At 34.8% G+C, this 16294-nt stretch overlaps 1 protein-coding gene across 2 annotated transcripts in view; it reads left to right on the top strand.

Annotated features, from left to right (window-relative positions):
* Window positions 1-2069: 2069 nt before the first annotated feature.
* Window positions 2070-16294, top strand: part of LOC128229427 (telomere-associated protein RIF1-like) — a 238016-nt gene continuing 223791 nt past the window's right edge. For both annotated transcript variants that reach the window (XM_052941345.1, XM_052941344.1), the window contains exons 1-2: window positions 2070-2134; window positions 13410-13486. In XM_052941345.1, coding sequence (XP_052797305.1) covers window positions 13419-13486 — 68 coding nt within the window. In that variant the 5' untranslated portion in view covers window positions 2070-2134; window positions 13410-13418. The remainder of the gene's footprint in view (window positions 2135-13409; window positions 13487-16294) is intronic.

Below are 16294 nucleotides of genomic sequence, written 5' to 3'. Positions count from 1 at the left end.
ATGACCCAAACTAATCTGGTCTACACGTTTGTTGACAGGTAACCAGTTGAGTAATTTAAAGTGTTCTGGGCCAATGTGAGACCTTGCATCTAGATCCAAAACAAACCTCATAAGTCTATTTTGTGTGGTTTGGAGCTTGGTTTTAAGTATCTTGGTCAGACCATGATACCACATAGAACAGGCATAAACAAAATGGCATTGAATTGAGGCCATGACAATGAGTTTCTTGGTATGTTTTGTAAGGTAACCTTTCTTTCGATATAGATATTTCAATCTTGCATTAGCCTTTTTTAATATAGAACGAGCCATAGAATCAAAAGATAGAGTCTGATCAATAGTTGCGCCAAGATATTTAACAGCAGAAGTTGGTTCAATAGTGGTACCATTACATGTAATATCAAGTGTTGAGTTTGACCTTATTTTATGTTTAGACCCAAATAAAATTGACTCAGTTTTGCCTAAATGAAGTGACAACTTATTATCAACCAACCATTGACTGACAAGATGCAGGTCATCTTTCAATGACGTTTCCACAGAAAACTTACATTTACCTGAAACAAGTATGCCAGAATCATCAGCGTATAACAAGAGCTTGTTTTTAACCACGGCTTACATATCGTTAATATAAATCAAAAATAAAAGAGGGCCTAGTATGGAACCCTGTTGAACTCCACATGTAATAGTAGAAGGAGTAGAATGTGTACTGGAGACATCAACCAGTTGCTTTCTATCTGAAAGGTAGGATTCAAACCATCTTAAAATGGTATCACCAAGTCCTGCTGATCGAAGCTTCATAAGAAGGATGGAGTGGTCGACTGTATCGAAAGCCTTTTGGAGGTCTAACAGAATCATACCTAATACGTGACTTTTGTCCATTTCCATCCTTACGAAATCTGTTAAATGAATTAGACATGTATCTGTTGAGTAGGCACTTCTAAACCCAGATTGAAATTTATACAATAACTTGTTTACTTTGAAGTATGATATAACTTGATCATATACAACCCTTTCATAAATCTTAAAATAGAAACCGGGCGGTAGAACTAGACTTTACCTACAGAAGTTTTTTCATTCTTTTTAAATATGGGAACTACCTCGATCTCTTAGCAATACTTTCAAAAGATGTTTCCTATCAAGTTATATTAATTATGACATTTTTACCAACTACACATCAATGTACCATGCTGTAATTCCCATGTAAATAATGCTACTTACAAGTTTTCTACTTAAATGACTTATGTATACGATAATCCTTTGATCTAACTATTTTACAATGGTATGTCAACTAGCGGAACCGAATGCGTGTGGTCTAGCCGTACAGCCGGGAAAACTAGTTGATATAATCCATCTTACTTTGGTAATTATATGCATGAATATAGTAAGAAACAGCTTTTATAAATACTTGTTCCAATATCTGTACCTATTTTAAACTATACATGCTTTGATTTCCAGGTCACAAGCTCATTGTTATGTTTTAATATGTTATGTATGTTGTTATTCATGTCGACAAATAGCTCATTGAGCTAATGCTTTTTTTGCCACAAACCCGACTTTAAATAAAGATTATTGTATCTTGTATCTTGCAACATCATTATGTGAAAATATAGCTGGTCGCCGGCTGGGTGTGTGTACGGGATTTCATTGGTGAAGAGGGGTTTCCCTTCTATTTTAACCTCCTTCCCGGCGTTCTTGGCCCGTCACATTGTGTCGTACAGGGGTTTGTGGGCGCCACAAACGTCCTTTAGCAGACGTGCCCCGATCCCGATATGTTTGTCTTTGACGCCTTGTAGGGTGGTGGGTTCAAATGATGCAGTTGCGAACCCTCTCTCGCTCTCGCTCCTGTCCCCGTGCATGCAACCCCCTTTAGCAAATCCATTAAGCACATCAAAATATCATTTGCTCACTGAATCTTCCAAGGGTACAAACTAACTATTGATCGTTCAAAAGAGTACAACGTGGCCAACGGTACGGTACGAAATGACCGACAGTACTGTACTGTACAGGATGTATATGGTCCCTTTGCGTTGGTACGCAATAGAACGGTAAATATTGTTTGTAAATGGTAAACCATTGCCACCACTTCCGGTGATTTCCCGCGATTAGTCCTAATGCAAAGTAAACAAGAAAGGAAAAAGTACGTAAGCAATACAGATCTTGTACGGATCATATTTCATTTCAAGAAATAAGTTTGATGATCAGATCTACTCTTACCATACTGGGCAGTTGCCTAATTCCGGATCAATTTTGAAGTTTTCTTAAAATATTGTCATAATTACTGAACATTAGTGCATGAAATTTTAATAGAGAAATGTTGGGTACTATATCAACTAAAATGGAAAAAGAATTAAAGGAAAAAACAATTAATTATAATATAATATTCAGTACGAAATAAGGGCATAAACGACGTCCAAAAACCTGCATTCAGTGCCTAAATATTCGGATTTTTTCTAAGAACAAACTAAACATTATTAAGTCAATACAAATATTTAAATGCTACTTAAATGAACATCATGTATGAAATGTTTAACCTGTATATAAATTTTATACTTCTCTGAAGTATTTGTATGTGTATTTTCGGCGTATCAGAACTATTAATTTGTCCGAATTTGCATAATTTTGAAAGTACGAATCTGCTTCATTTTTGCTTCATTTTCATATCAAATGCTGCACAACACAAAACAATGACATCGTCAATTTATTTACTTTTTATGTAATTGGCATTGTATTTCGTGATTGACGATAAGTCATAGACATCATATAGAAGGTCTAGTGTTTAAAGATAACCCTGTCGAACCGCAATATAAAAGCTCGCGCTGTGTGACGTCATCCCCCACGTGACTTAATATTGACATTTAGGAAAGCGAAAGTTTAGAGGTATTTATTTTGGGGCTATACTCAAATAGCTGCACTTTTATGTTGTTTCTGTTGCTATGGAGGTTAGTTGCTTAGACTGTGATCATTCTATATTGATCACGGTCGCGGAAATGCTTTTTAAACGATTTCCGAATATTTAGGCAAATCCGGAATAAGGCAACTGCCCAGTATATGTTAATTTTGATTGTTTAAAGTTGGGAAGGAAAGAGCTCTAACATACGACCCCTGAACACTAGCACGTCCCTTAAAAGTAATAGAATACATATTGTAAGTTAATCATTTTATTTTGTATTTGCAGCGTTCAATACTTCATGTAATTTTATTATGTTTATGACTTATGTTTTATGCAGCCTTCCATGTTCGATGTTATTCAAATGTATATGCAGGGCTCTCACTAGGCTGAAAGTTTTGGGAGAAGTGACTTCTCCCTTCAGTCAATTTAGGGAGAAGTGGGGAGACTTTAGGGAGAAGTGATACTTTTCGTAACACCTGATACAAAAACTAAGCCATACCACACACCTCAGTTTATATTCACATTCAAATTGATTGCTTTAACTAAATAAAATGCTCATAAAATAATGTATCATTTTTGGCTCAGCAAAAGTGTATTTGTCAATGTCACAGTTCATCTCCAAATAGCATCTAAAATGAAACAAACACCAAGACAGCTAAGGATTTGTAACAATCAAAATGACCTTATAAATTAACTCCATATAGTAGGGGGACGAATCTTATTTTGGTACGTTTGGGATAGGGTATGAATGTCACATTCAGCTATGCTGTTATTTACTTGTCTCTAGCTAAATCATTTTCAATATGCTGACATTTAAGAACCAAATGACATTTAAATCACTGTCCTTGATGAAAACTTTACCAATACATAATGGGAGGTTGAAAAATTTATTCGGAAAATTATTCTGACAAAATGGCGATCTCGCCGATTTTTTTGACATCATAAATAGGATAAAAATACTGTAAGTAAACTCTACATAAAGCAAAAAAAAATATTTTTGTGATTACAATTCAATTTTTTATCATGAACATTTTACTAAAACCAATCAATTATTTGTTGATACGTCATGTTATTGATTTTCTTAGCGCCACTTTGCCGATGCTGCTTCAAAAGCAACAATATTTAAACTGTCTTGCTTTGTTTGTTCAATACATAATTATATCAATTACTTTTTGACTTCATTAATGCTTGACAAGATTATTCATCATTATGTCGCCTTTTCTATCTCATTTTAACGAACTTATATCATTTGATCAGGGTCTTCTCAACATTCTGATTGGTTAACTTTGGGTTTCAATAGCTCTGCCTACTGGCGATGTTTTGGTAATTGGATGATACGGTTCAATTATCGGATAAGGAGATTATCAAATTTTATGAATGGCTAATTGCGATGTTTTGACTAATGGGACAGTGGCCAAATACTCGCTGATTGACAGATTTACAATGTGCTAAAATTTCGGCGAAGTCAATGTCGCTTTGATGATACAAATGGGCGAAGTCTGGGAATTTTAGGCGACCACTTCGCCCAAGTCGCCCCCTCGCGAGAGCCCTGATATGTCATGTATGTAGAGAAATGATGAAAAATAAAATAAAAATTTATTATTTAGTTAACTGTATATATTTGTCATGTTTTTACTTCACCTTAAACATATCCATATTTCGGTTGAGAACGGGAGAATACTCTTATTGGCTAAATAAAGGAAATTCTTTTGTCAATAAACTCATTATTTCTACATATTATTTTATGATGTTTGGCTACAGTGTGTAAAATCATCAAATATATATGACTATTAACCCTTTAGCGCATGTATACGAGGCCGACATAGCTCATTAGCAGATGTAAACGCATCTGGCCGACCCTATCCACTACTGGATGTATACGCATCTCCCGCATATTTCAATAGGGTCATTTCAATACTTCAATTTTGCATCTTTCTATTTGTAAACAATATCCCGGGTGTTTATAAAGCTGAAGCTTAACCTTTTGTGTAATGATTTTCCCTCGAAAATGTTGTCTGCTAAAACTTGAAGGTTATTATTTATACTGCCAATCACAGGTGTGAGATCCCACTGTGACATAATAAAACCTCGAGGAATGGCAGTACTGTACAGTATGGAATTTCCCCCAAAACATTGATGCTTAAATCATTGAATATATTATGTCAGTTTAATTTACCATTAAAATCAATAAAGATTATAATTATTTGAAGATAATAGTTTGTGTTACAAACAATAGAGACAATAAGTAGCTGAGAAAATGATGAGTAAATTTTCTGCTGAGCTAATCGATGGCCAGCATGGTTCCGGTCGTAAAACAGGTCAAGTAAACAACATTTTTGCAAGCGTTTGATGATTAAGATCTTTTTATTCATTACTTGGAAAACATTTATCGGCTTTCTTTTTGTAAAGAATTTTATTTGGGGGTAATAAAGTTAAACAGACACTCTGGACTGCATCTCTCAGCTGGATGACACCGGATATTCCTGCCACATTTCTGTGTACTATACACAAGAACATCAATTGTCGGCTTTTTAATCCAGATGGGTCTTTTTTATGATAGGGGTAATAAAATTTAGATCGATCCCAGCATTTTATTACCCTTTGATTTAATGCAATCATGACATTTCAAAGAAATGTTACAATTCCATCTTGGAAATGCATTCACAGATGAAATAGAATAATTTAATATTTCATCATTGACACCATTCATTAGATAATTTAATTATCTATAAAAAATGTATTCACATAAAAAAGATTTGGAAACAATTATTTGGAGTAATATTGATTTTAAGGTCATACTGCTGTATTCATTTGCTTATTTTCAAATATCCTGAAAAGTACCTATACAGATAAGGACTGCTTATCAGTAAGATGGCTATAGACTGGGAGGTGTAATCTGGCCACTTGTCTATGTGCTAAAGGGTTAAAAAATAAATACAATAGCAGACGTCTTTCGGTAACTTTCTATCATTTTTACTCCAGTTTAACCATATCCATAAATCGTATTTCGGTTGACGACGGGAGATAACTCTATTTGACTAAAAAAGGGAAATTCTTTTGTCAATAAAGTCATTATTTCTAAATATTTTTTTATAATTTTTGGCTACAATGCGTATAATCATTATATATACAAGATTATTTAAAAATAAATGCATTAGAAGGCGTCTTTCGGTAACTTTCATGCGTATTTCGGTAATTTTATCCGTCTTAAATAGCCGTCGGTAAATGATCGTATTTCGGTAAGTCCAGTATCCTGTGTTATATGGGATTCTTCCAATACCTGTACATTTCCGAACAGGGCACAAATCCCGAACACCAGCTAACACACACGTTTGTTTACCGTGATCGATTATTCGATGATCTAGATCAATACAAGGCTTGCCTTGGTCACACATAAAACGAAATTTGACTGACACAGACAACAATTATGCCAAGCGGAACAACACAACCCAATCATAATAACGCAGCCACCTCCGACAAGCTTCGAGATAGACCTCGTTACTACAATCGTTACAACTCGGCCATGGACGAAGTGTTCCGATTGTTTTAAAATTGTGCCCTGAAGCCTTGCAGGTGCCCTTCATGTATATATCGTTATGTTTTGACAGAATGAAATGAAGAAAACCCGTCAAACTCATAATTATTCGTTGGATATTTATTTTTTGTGTACAGAGCTAATATAAAATAACCTAATCTGGTAATATTTTTTGTTTTTATGATATTTTATAGACGCAATATGCTTTAACCCGGAATCCCGTTGGGAATAAATACCCACTTTTCATATAAAGCAATTTGTACGTGAAGGATTTGCCATATCAAAAATCGTAAAAAAATCTGTCAACGTACAATTATTTGAACTAGGTATGGGACATAATACAAAAGCATATGGCCGATCAGGAAGGTGTATAAAATATGAAAATGTGTTTTGTTTTGTGAAGTGCATTTATAATTTCAATACAATTTGTTAACAATACCTTTTAACGATGTGCGACAATCAAATGTTGTCCGTTTATGTTTACTTATAATAAATGATCAAACATTGGTTTCAAATAATTTATGATCAGTGCTCCAGCCAGGATTTGAAAAGGGCAGGGTGGAGTTTTAGTCTACCTAAATAGCCGTCAGCGAGTCTTTTGACGATTTTTTTTATTATGTCAGTATCGTGACGTCCACACTCCCAGTAAAAAGTAGCGAATGGTCCTTGCGCAGAGAATCCTCGCGGCCTTAACTTTGAAATTTTCTCAGTTATAAATTCAAATTTCTACGAAAATATTATCGCCTACTATCAAACACATATTTATTGATGTCATGCCAAAAAACATAGTAAGATGTCATAAAACACATGTGTCGATTGTTTATCAAGTATTCCGATATCTGTAAATCTGGGACAAATCTGACAGGTTGTGCACATGTATGTATAAAAGGGTATTTGTGACCCAGAATATATTTATGTGAAAATTACGACTCTAATGACAAATTCAATCCGGTTTAGATCACTGTCGGGTAAATATTAACAATTTTATCACTATTATTCAACATCGAGGCATAATCAGGGGTGTAGAAATTAATTTAAGAAGCAGGGAATATCCCAAAAGTAGGCATGGTGGGGGGTCTGGGGGTCCTCCCCCATTTAGGGTCAAGGAATGTGGAATGATTTTAAGCCATTTTTAACCAAAATTTCTAGTCTTCTGGTGACTCCCCCCCCCCCCCCCCCCCACCCCATCACCACATGCTTGTTTCATTTTGTTTACACCCGTATACAAAAAGGACGGTTGCGTAAATGGTAATAGGACTAACAGAAGGCCAGACACGCTCATGTTGCAAAATTACTACGCTTCTTTGTGTCTGGATTTTTTTTCTCTTTTTTTCCCCCTCCATTGCTTCGCAAATCATTAACTTCAAAACATCCCCAGAGGGAGATGCGAATAATGAGTTCATGTATCGAGCTAATGTTATTGTATTCGCTGGGAAACCCAAACCTAAATAGCCGTCGTAAACCATCAAGGGAGACCACTGTGTATAATTTTAATCAATTAAGTTCAGTGTGACTTACTTCCCCTGGCAGACGAAAATACGACGGACGATTTTCGGCAATGAAATTTTTGGAGGGGAATTTTCATTTTTTAGGGGAAAAAATAGGCTAATTTTTCGAGGGGAAGGGGCCGTTAAACAGCCCCTCTTATATAAGGTAAAAAAACCCTGGTAGAGCATAGATATCGGAATGCATACCTAACAAGTCGAACATCACACATTGTTTACCTCTGTTTGCACAACATAACCAAGTTACCACTATATATTGATGGATGATTTTGAAACTCTAAAAACAATCTTAATGTGAGCGGTAAGCATTGGCAGGTTTTAACCCATTGCATTCGGGATACACCTTTTGGTGTAGTTGCCCTTTACATGCGGGATACACCAAAAGGTGTAGTTTTTGACGAACTGAACTTTCACTTTTTTAACTTTCATTTTGACTGTGTTGTTTCCGGTTTATACGCTTTCTGGTATGACCGGATGTTATGCGCAGATAGATGCGCAGAAAATTTTAATGAAGAAATAATTTTAAAACTCAAAAATCCAGTTAAATTTAAGCTTTTTATTGCGATTTTGATGCAAATTTTGGTTTAAATGAATGGGACTTTTGACCTCAGTGACGATAGTGATATTGGGATAGTTATAATGACAAAGTTTATGTGAATTTGTTTGATACAAACAGAAGACATATTAAAACATTGATAGAAATCACAAACTATGACATTTGCATTATTTGGTGGAGTTTTTATGACGATCTTGAGGAGTTCTAGAATGATTGAATGACAAAGAGGATCACCTCAAGGTTTCCAAGTGGGAATACAAAGAATGGTGGTCCTAAAGAACAATATGACCCAAAAAAGCCAGGCTATTGCACTACTGTCATTTATCAATAAAACTGTTATGGGGGCAAGACTTTTGGTACTGGTTGAGGATTCAAACTGCTATGCCAACCAACATCGCGATGAACATCCACCCGATCATCAGGCCACTCCTTTTTTATATTTTGGTTTACAAGAATTTTTGGAAAAAATGTCCACCGGGTGGTCGAAAAAAAAAAGAAAAAAAAAAGTCACAAAACATTCTCTTAAAGGGTGAAAATCAGAGAACAACATAAAAACATTGAACATTTATATCATTTACTTGACATTTTAAATTTTTAAACAGCTATTAGTGCATGTTTTAATACACTCAAAGTTTCAAAGTTCTAATTAAAACACACAGTTTAAATCTTACATACTGTGCATATAAAACATCAATGAAATTGACTGTAAAACATGTTTACATGTATAAACTACACTTTTTATCAAAGATGCATTGAATATTACTTATCAAGACATTTGTTAAGCTTTACGGGTATGCTAAAGCAAAAGTGAATGCAGAACACTTAAAAACTGACCAATATTAAATTGAAAAAAAAGGAAGGCGAATTTTACGCATTAAAAACACAAAAATTGCACTGTATTAAGACAATACATTACATTTTCTAAACATTGTTTCAGTTATTTCAATATTGGAAAATGTCAATAAAGTGAAATATTTCCAATTTTGTAAATAAGGAAGTAACATTTTATGAAGACATTTGAGCTTTAATATTGTGAAAACAATTCCTGAAAAACTAAAAACCAAACTAGACCTAGATTTGAGTTTTAATAACCTTTACCATGCGGGGTCCTAGTTGTGTGTAACCCAATCCATGCTAAGTCCGGATATTTTCGGACCGGGATATTTACCATATGGGATGTTCACCAAATACATTTCAAATTCAAATCTTGCAGCAAATTACCACACAAGTACATAAAATCACATAGCAAAACAATACTTTATGTACCAATGATAGTAACAGAGAAATCCATAATTATGTATCGGATATTTTCATTTTCTCCCAACTCCGCCATTTTGTGTATGCGTTCACAGGGCATCTATACTTCATGATTGTTTATTTTTCATTTTAAAGAGTATTCCTACAAATCTCATTTATAGTGAAATATCAAGTTCATTACAAATTAAAATGGACTTATTCAAAATAATTTTCCGTGTTGTTTTATCTAAATGTTTTGCACACAACTCCTGACATTAATAAATGTCATTGACAAATGTGTTATTATTATTTATTATTATTTACCAAACTTATATAGCGCCCTTTTCATATACACGTTCAAAGGCGCTTTACAACGATATAATCTGATAGCTAACTACGAGCAGTATCATTAAAATATTAGACAGCTTTTGAACAATAAATGTACAACATACTAAAAAATATGAAACACAATAAAATGAAATGTGGTATTTAACTGGTCGTCTGAATTAAAAACAATAAATATCAATATCATACGATAAAAAAATAGTCTAGCGAAACTTTGAAAAAAATTAAAAATGATATTAATATAATTTACGCCTGACACTAAATTGCATTTATATATTGTATCAATAGTCTAAAACAGTTTACATAGGATATGTAACTGTACTAAAAGATCATGGTAGAATTAAAACAGGTTGTAAAATTATGTTTAAAATCACATAATGGTCACACAGTCTTCGGGAATCACTGTCACAGATCATTCCTGGTAAAAATGCTTCTCATATGCCTGTTTGAAATAGTGTGTTTTAAGTGCACGTTTGAAAGAACACAATGAACTTGAGTCTCTCACACCGGATGGTAGGTCGTTCCACAGTTTCGGAGCTGCATATTTAAAACGTCAGTCGCCGTAGGTTACAGTTTTACTTTTTGGTATCACTAAAGTAAGTGCTTTGTTTTGAGATCGCAGATTTCTTCGTGGTTTGTAAACACATAGCATTTCTTCCAAATATTCTGGTGATTTTCCTTTAAAGCTTTGTAGGTATGCATTAAATTTTAAACTGAATTTCTTTATTGCACTGGAAGCCAATGTAGTTCTTTAAGTACAGTTGTGATATGATCGTACCGCAAGGTTCTGGTGATGATGCGGGCAGCTGTATTTTTAACGATCTGCAGTTTGTTGACTAATGTTTGAGAAACTCCATACAGTAGTGCATTGCAGCAATCTAGGCGCGAGATAACCAATGAAGTCACAAGTTGTTTAGATGCATCAATTGTCAGATATTTCTGAATTCTACCGATTTGTCTAAGATGTAAATAACATGATCTGCATACTGAATTAACGTGATCTTCCATGTTCATGTTTGAATCAAAGATGGCACCTAAATTTTTTACATTAACAGACTGTTTCACTTTCGAGTCACCGACGGTTACCGATAGATCTTCAATGTGTTTGGAGTTATGAGGAGATGAGAACATGATAACTTCTGTTTTATCAGTGTTAAGTTTGAGCATGTTTAGATTCATCCATGATATTATGTCTCGAAGTTCTTGAATTATGTGTTCAACTCTTTCATTGTTTTTACTCTACTATTAACCCAAACATGAATAAACATGTAATCTAGAATAAACACAAGCTTAACATTGACTCAATGACAAGTATTTCCAAACCATTGTGTGATTTAAAATCCATAAACACAACCGACCAAACTTGTGAAACTAGGCCACCGGTGTCAACTTAGAAATTTTACTTTCGATTTCACCACTTACACTAAGTGCACTGTTATTTGATATTTAACCATAAAATGTTAGAAAATGTTTTTCTCACACATAATTTACAGATATTTGTGTCTACTTATTCGATGGCAGCCGCTGACACTTTTATTTTTCATCTATAAACAACAATATTTTCATGACCTAAATTGGCAGGGAAAACAACAATCACGTCACAGTTATTGTTTGTGTCGGCTGTTAAATTTGCCAATGTAATTTGCTATTGTTATTTTAACAACTCCTGCATATTTTAATTAATTATTTCATACAAAGAATGACTGCTATCGTCAATTCCGCCATTGCCAACGGCGCTGCCATAACAGTTGACTGGCTCACATGCTATCACTATAATTTGGCAAATACGGCTACGGAACAACAAACCAGTTGAGATCTACTGCATTCGTTCTCTTATCTGTTCGTTTTTCTTTCTTTTGTACCAAAATCAATACGGTCGGGAAAATAATTTTGAAAAAAAAGTGAAATTCATTTTTTTTTTTTTGTACTTTTCGGAAAATTAGACCCGCCGGTTTGTAAACCAATTTATATAAAAGTAGTGGCCTCACCTGGTTAACTTGCAAATAATAATTTATTTAAAATCATTTGCTTATAAAACTTACATAAACATGTGCAGATTTTTATTTCCTTTCCAAATATGTAATCTTTATTGGGTCTTGTATCAATAATAAAGAAGGTATTAGTGTTTATACAACACAATGGTCATATAAAGTCAGATGGCTTATCAGTTATTGAAAAATGCCCAGATATTCAAGGTATCATATCTAACTGGGTCTCAGAATGAAATGGGTTAAATGACATTTCCAAATTTTCCAAACTCCAATCTTATCTCTTGGATGCTATGTAATTACTAAAATATCAGTACCAGTATGTTTTGAGAAGTACACATTGCCACAAAATTGACTAATCACAATTTTTATTAAGAGTCAGTGTGGGATTGTTAAAAAATGGCGAATTTTTTTTTTATCAGACTAACAAACTTTCATGGTGTCTGTATTTACATAGTTTAGTGAATTTACATGTAAAAACGAAGCACTCAAAGTGAGCTATTGTGATTGGTCTTTGTCCGCCTTCCGTCCGTCTGTCCGTCCCTCCGTCCCGTCAACAATTGCTTTAAAAGCATCACCTCTGAAACTACCTGGCCAAGTTAAGTAAAATTCAAGGAAGCTTCCTTGGGTGTCCCTCTACAAAAAGTATAAGGGGTCACGATTGATTAACAACAACAACAACAAAACGGCCAACTTCCTGTTTTGCTTTACAAAAACATCTCTAAAACTACCAGTCCAAATTCAATGAATCTTTACAGGAAGCCTTCTTGGGTAACCTTCTACAAAAATACAACTAGGGGTCGCGATTGATCAACAACAACAATCTGGCCAACTTCCTGTTTTGCTTTTAAAAAAATCTCTGAAACTGCCAGGCCAAATTCAATGAAACTTTACAGGTAGCTTCATTGCGTGCTCTACAAATATAAAACAAGGCATCGTCATCAGTAAAGATGTGTTTAAATTGCAACATTTTTATTAATCCTGTATCACAGAGTTGTAGCCCTTTGCTTAGGTGAGCGTTTTAGGGCCATCATGGGCCTCTTGTTTAATAAAATAATTGGACATGCAAACTTTTTGGAATGGAAGTTGCTTTATTCTTAAAGATATTTTTTTTATCACATTCTTTTATCTTTTCTGTCTATTATTTTGGAGTATTCTTGTTCATTTTTAGTCAAAATAGGAATTCCTGATTGAAGTTAAAATTACACATTTCCCCCCCCCCCCCCCCCCCCCCCATCAGAAAGGCCCAGGCCCCATTCTCGAAATGGTGAAAAGAAACACTCTTCTAATTTCGATATTATTGACTAACTTGCTAAGTTGTATAACATTATTTAGCAAGAAACCTGGTTGATTTCAGGCTATCAAGATGGATCTGATACAACTGGAAGGGACCGACATCAAAGCACGCAAAGAATGTTACGCAAAGTTCAACAAGTAAGCTGAAATAGGTTGTCAACTTCAGAGCTACATATAAGGGTTGTGATTGACGTATATATGCTTTCATATTTAGATCCCGAAACCATAGTTGTATAATATCTGGGTCCCGATACTCAAGAAGCTAATTTTTTCATTTTTCTTCTGTATGTTATTGCAACACTTCTACGTCTGTTTTATTAAAGAACAAAACAATTAAATTGTTGTATCACAATAACTACACTGTTCTTTAAATCAAGTTATGGCCACTAGAGTGTTCAACCGGAGAAAGTTTGTTTTTATACGCCCATCTTACGATGGCCGTATTATGGGAACACCCATGGCGGGCGGGCGGCGGGCGGTGGGCGGGCGGCTCCACAATGTTGTCCGCTCTCTAACTTGAACATTTCTCATCCAATTTCCACCAAACTTCATGAAAGTGTTTGTTGGTGAAATATCTAGGTCAAGTTCGATAACCAGCCAAATCGCTTTAGGCACTCCAGTGTTATGGCCCCCTGAATTTGTCAAAATTGGCCATTTTAGCTTTGTCCGGTCTCTAACTTGATCATTTCTCATCCAATTTCCACCAAACGTCATGAAAGTGTTTGTTGATGAAATATCTCGGTCAAGTTCAATAACCAGCCAAATCGCTTTAGGCACTCCAGAGTTATGGCCCCCTGAATTTGTCAAAATTGTCCATTTTAGTTTTGTCCGCTCTCTAACTTGAACATTTCTCATCCAATTTCCACCAAACTTCATGAAAGTGTTTGTTGGTGAAATATCTAGGTCAAGTTCGATAACCAGCCAAATCGCTTTAGGCACTCCAGAGTTATGGCCCCCTGAATTTGTCAAAATTGGCCATTTTAGCTTTGTCCGCTCTCTAACTTGATCATTTCTCATCCAATTTCCACCAAACGTCATGAAAGTGTTTGTTGGTGAAATATCTCGGTCAAGTTCAATAACCAGCCAAATCGCTTTAGGCACTCCAGAGTTATGGCCCCCTGAATTTGTCAAAATTGTCCATTTTAGCTTTGTCCGCTCTCTAACTTGAACATTTCTCATCCAATTTCCACCAAACTTCATGAAAGTGTTTGTTGGTGAAATATCTAGGCCAAGTTCGATAACCAGCCTAATCGCTTTAGGCACTCCAGAGTTATGGCCCCCTGAATTTATCAAAATTGGCCATTTTAGCTTTGTCGACTCAAACTTGAACAGTTTTTATCCGAATTTCACCAAACTTGCTACTATAAATGTTCGTTGGTATATATTCTTGGCAAAGTTCTATAACCAGCCAGGCTCTTCAGGATTATGGCCCTTGAATTGGTCAAAATTTGCCATTTTTGCTTTGTCCACTGTCTAATTCGAAACCCTCGAATTAAAATAAATTTTTTCTACTGTTAATGCCATATTGTGCCAAATCATTTGCTTCTTGAAAAGCTTGCTTCTCAAAGGGCCAATGTGACAGTAAGTTGTCTTAGAATCCAAGAAATTATTGATGGGCGTATTTTGTGAGTGTCACTCTTGTTTTCAAATTAAAAAAATATGAAGTTGGAAAATAAACTGATCACTTTCGAAAATGTCACACAAAGTAAGGCAGGATCTTTAAGCCATCACATTTCCTTTTTCTGCGTAATTATTAGGGTTGCAAACGAATATTCAATCAAATGTTTGGTATTTGAATGTATTTAGAATATTCGATTTTGTTATTAAATTAATAGAATAATAAATATTTTGCCTACCACTCTGTTGCTGTGTATAAAATTTGTCTTGTTTTTATAGCGATTTGCCCATAACACCAGAGGTGTGAATGTGACGACAATACACTATACATGCGTCATATGTCATTAAGGGACATATCGTCGGGTACTATTAACAGGGATGATAAAATTCCGCATTAATCCGGAATTTCGGATTTAAGGCCTCACGGATCAATTAAGAAATTAATGTAAATCCGTTGAGTTTTTTCTAGGAGAGAGGGGTACAGGGAGCAATTCGAGCTCAGTTCGAACAATATGGGTACGAAAGGTGAGTTTTCTGGAAGTGTAAAGCCGGAAATTAACGAACCTATTCAAGTCTTGGCAATCGAGCTATATGATTGGTTAAGATAGCATCCGGTGATTACGGATATTACCGATAGGACTAGAAGATAGTATCCGGATGGTCGGATATGACAGACGACGAAGACGAATAAACGAGTATTGGAAAATTGAAAAAAAAACGACCACCACCAACTTCTAAAAACATGGATTCGTCGATTTTAAGGGTATATTTGCCATTTATTTTTAAGAGAAATTCCCGAAACGTTTCTTTTTAAGTTAATAGAATGTGATCAAACTGAGAATAAATTTTGCGCATGTAGCATTATTTCGGACATCCCGATTCGGATTGTGTCATAATAATCGATTTTTATTTTACAAGTTTTATTTGGCAGATTGAAGTTTACGCTTCAACCCATTTCTTTATTGTTCGCATATTGTTTGAAGCATTGTTCTCAATAAGAAGTGGCTGTTGACCATAATGGGAGGTTCAAATGAAAATTGGGTTGGTTCAAATTTTAAAAAAATTGAATAAATATTTTGTAGTAGTAATATATATTACTTAGGAGCAGTCATTTTATTTTCTATTTGAGACAGTTCAACAAAACTTCTTGAGGACCCAGTTCGAGTGAGATTTAAATTATATAGTTGTAATTTGTATTTCCAGGTATTTTGATGGTTCCAGAAGTCAGGGATGAACAGACACCCAGGGCTTTTTCTGCCCATTTTGGGAAAAAGACCCTAGACATTTTGGGAAATTTTGCGTCGTGAAAATGCGGAAATTGGGAAATTT

Source organism: Mya arenaria, chromosome 1 (genome assembly GCF_026914265.1).
Source record: "Mya arenaria isolate MELC-2E11 chromosome 1, ASM2691426v1".
In the NCBI taxonomy this organism is placed as follows: domain Eukaryota; kingdom Metazoa; phylum Mollusca; class Bivalvia; order Myida; family Myidae; genus Mya; species Mya arenaria.
Note: the sequence above shows the minus strand (reverse complement) of the source record. Positions and strands in the feature narration are given on the sequence as shown.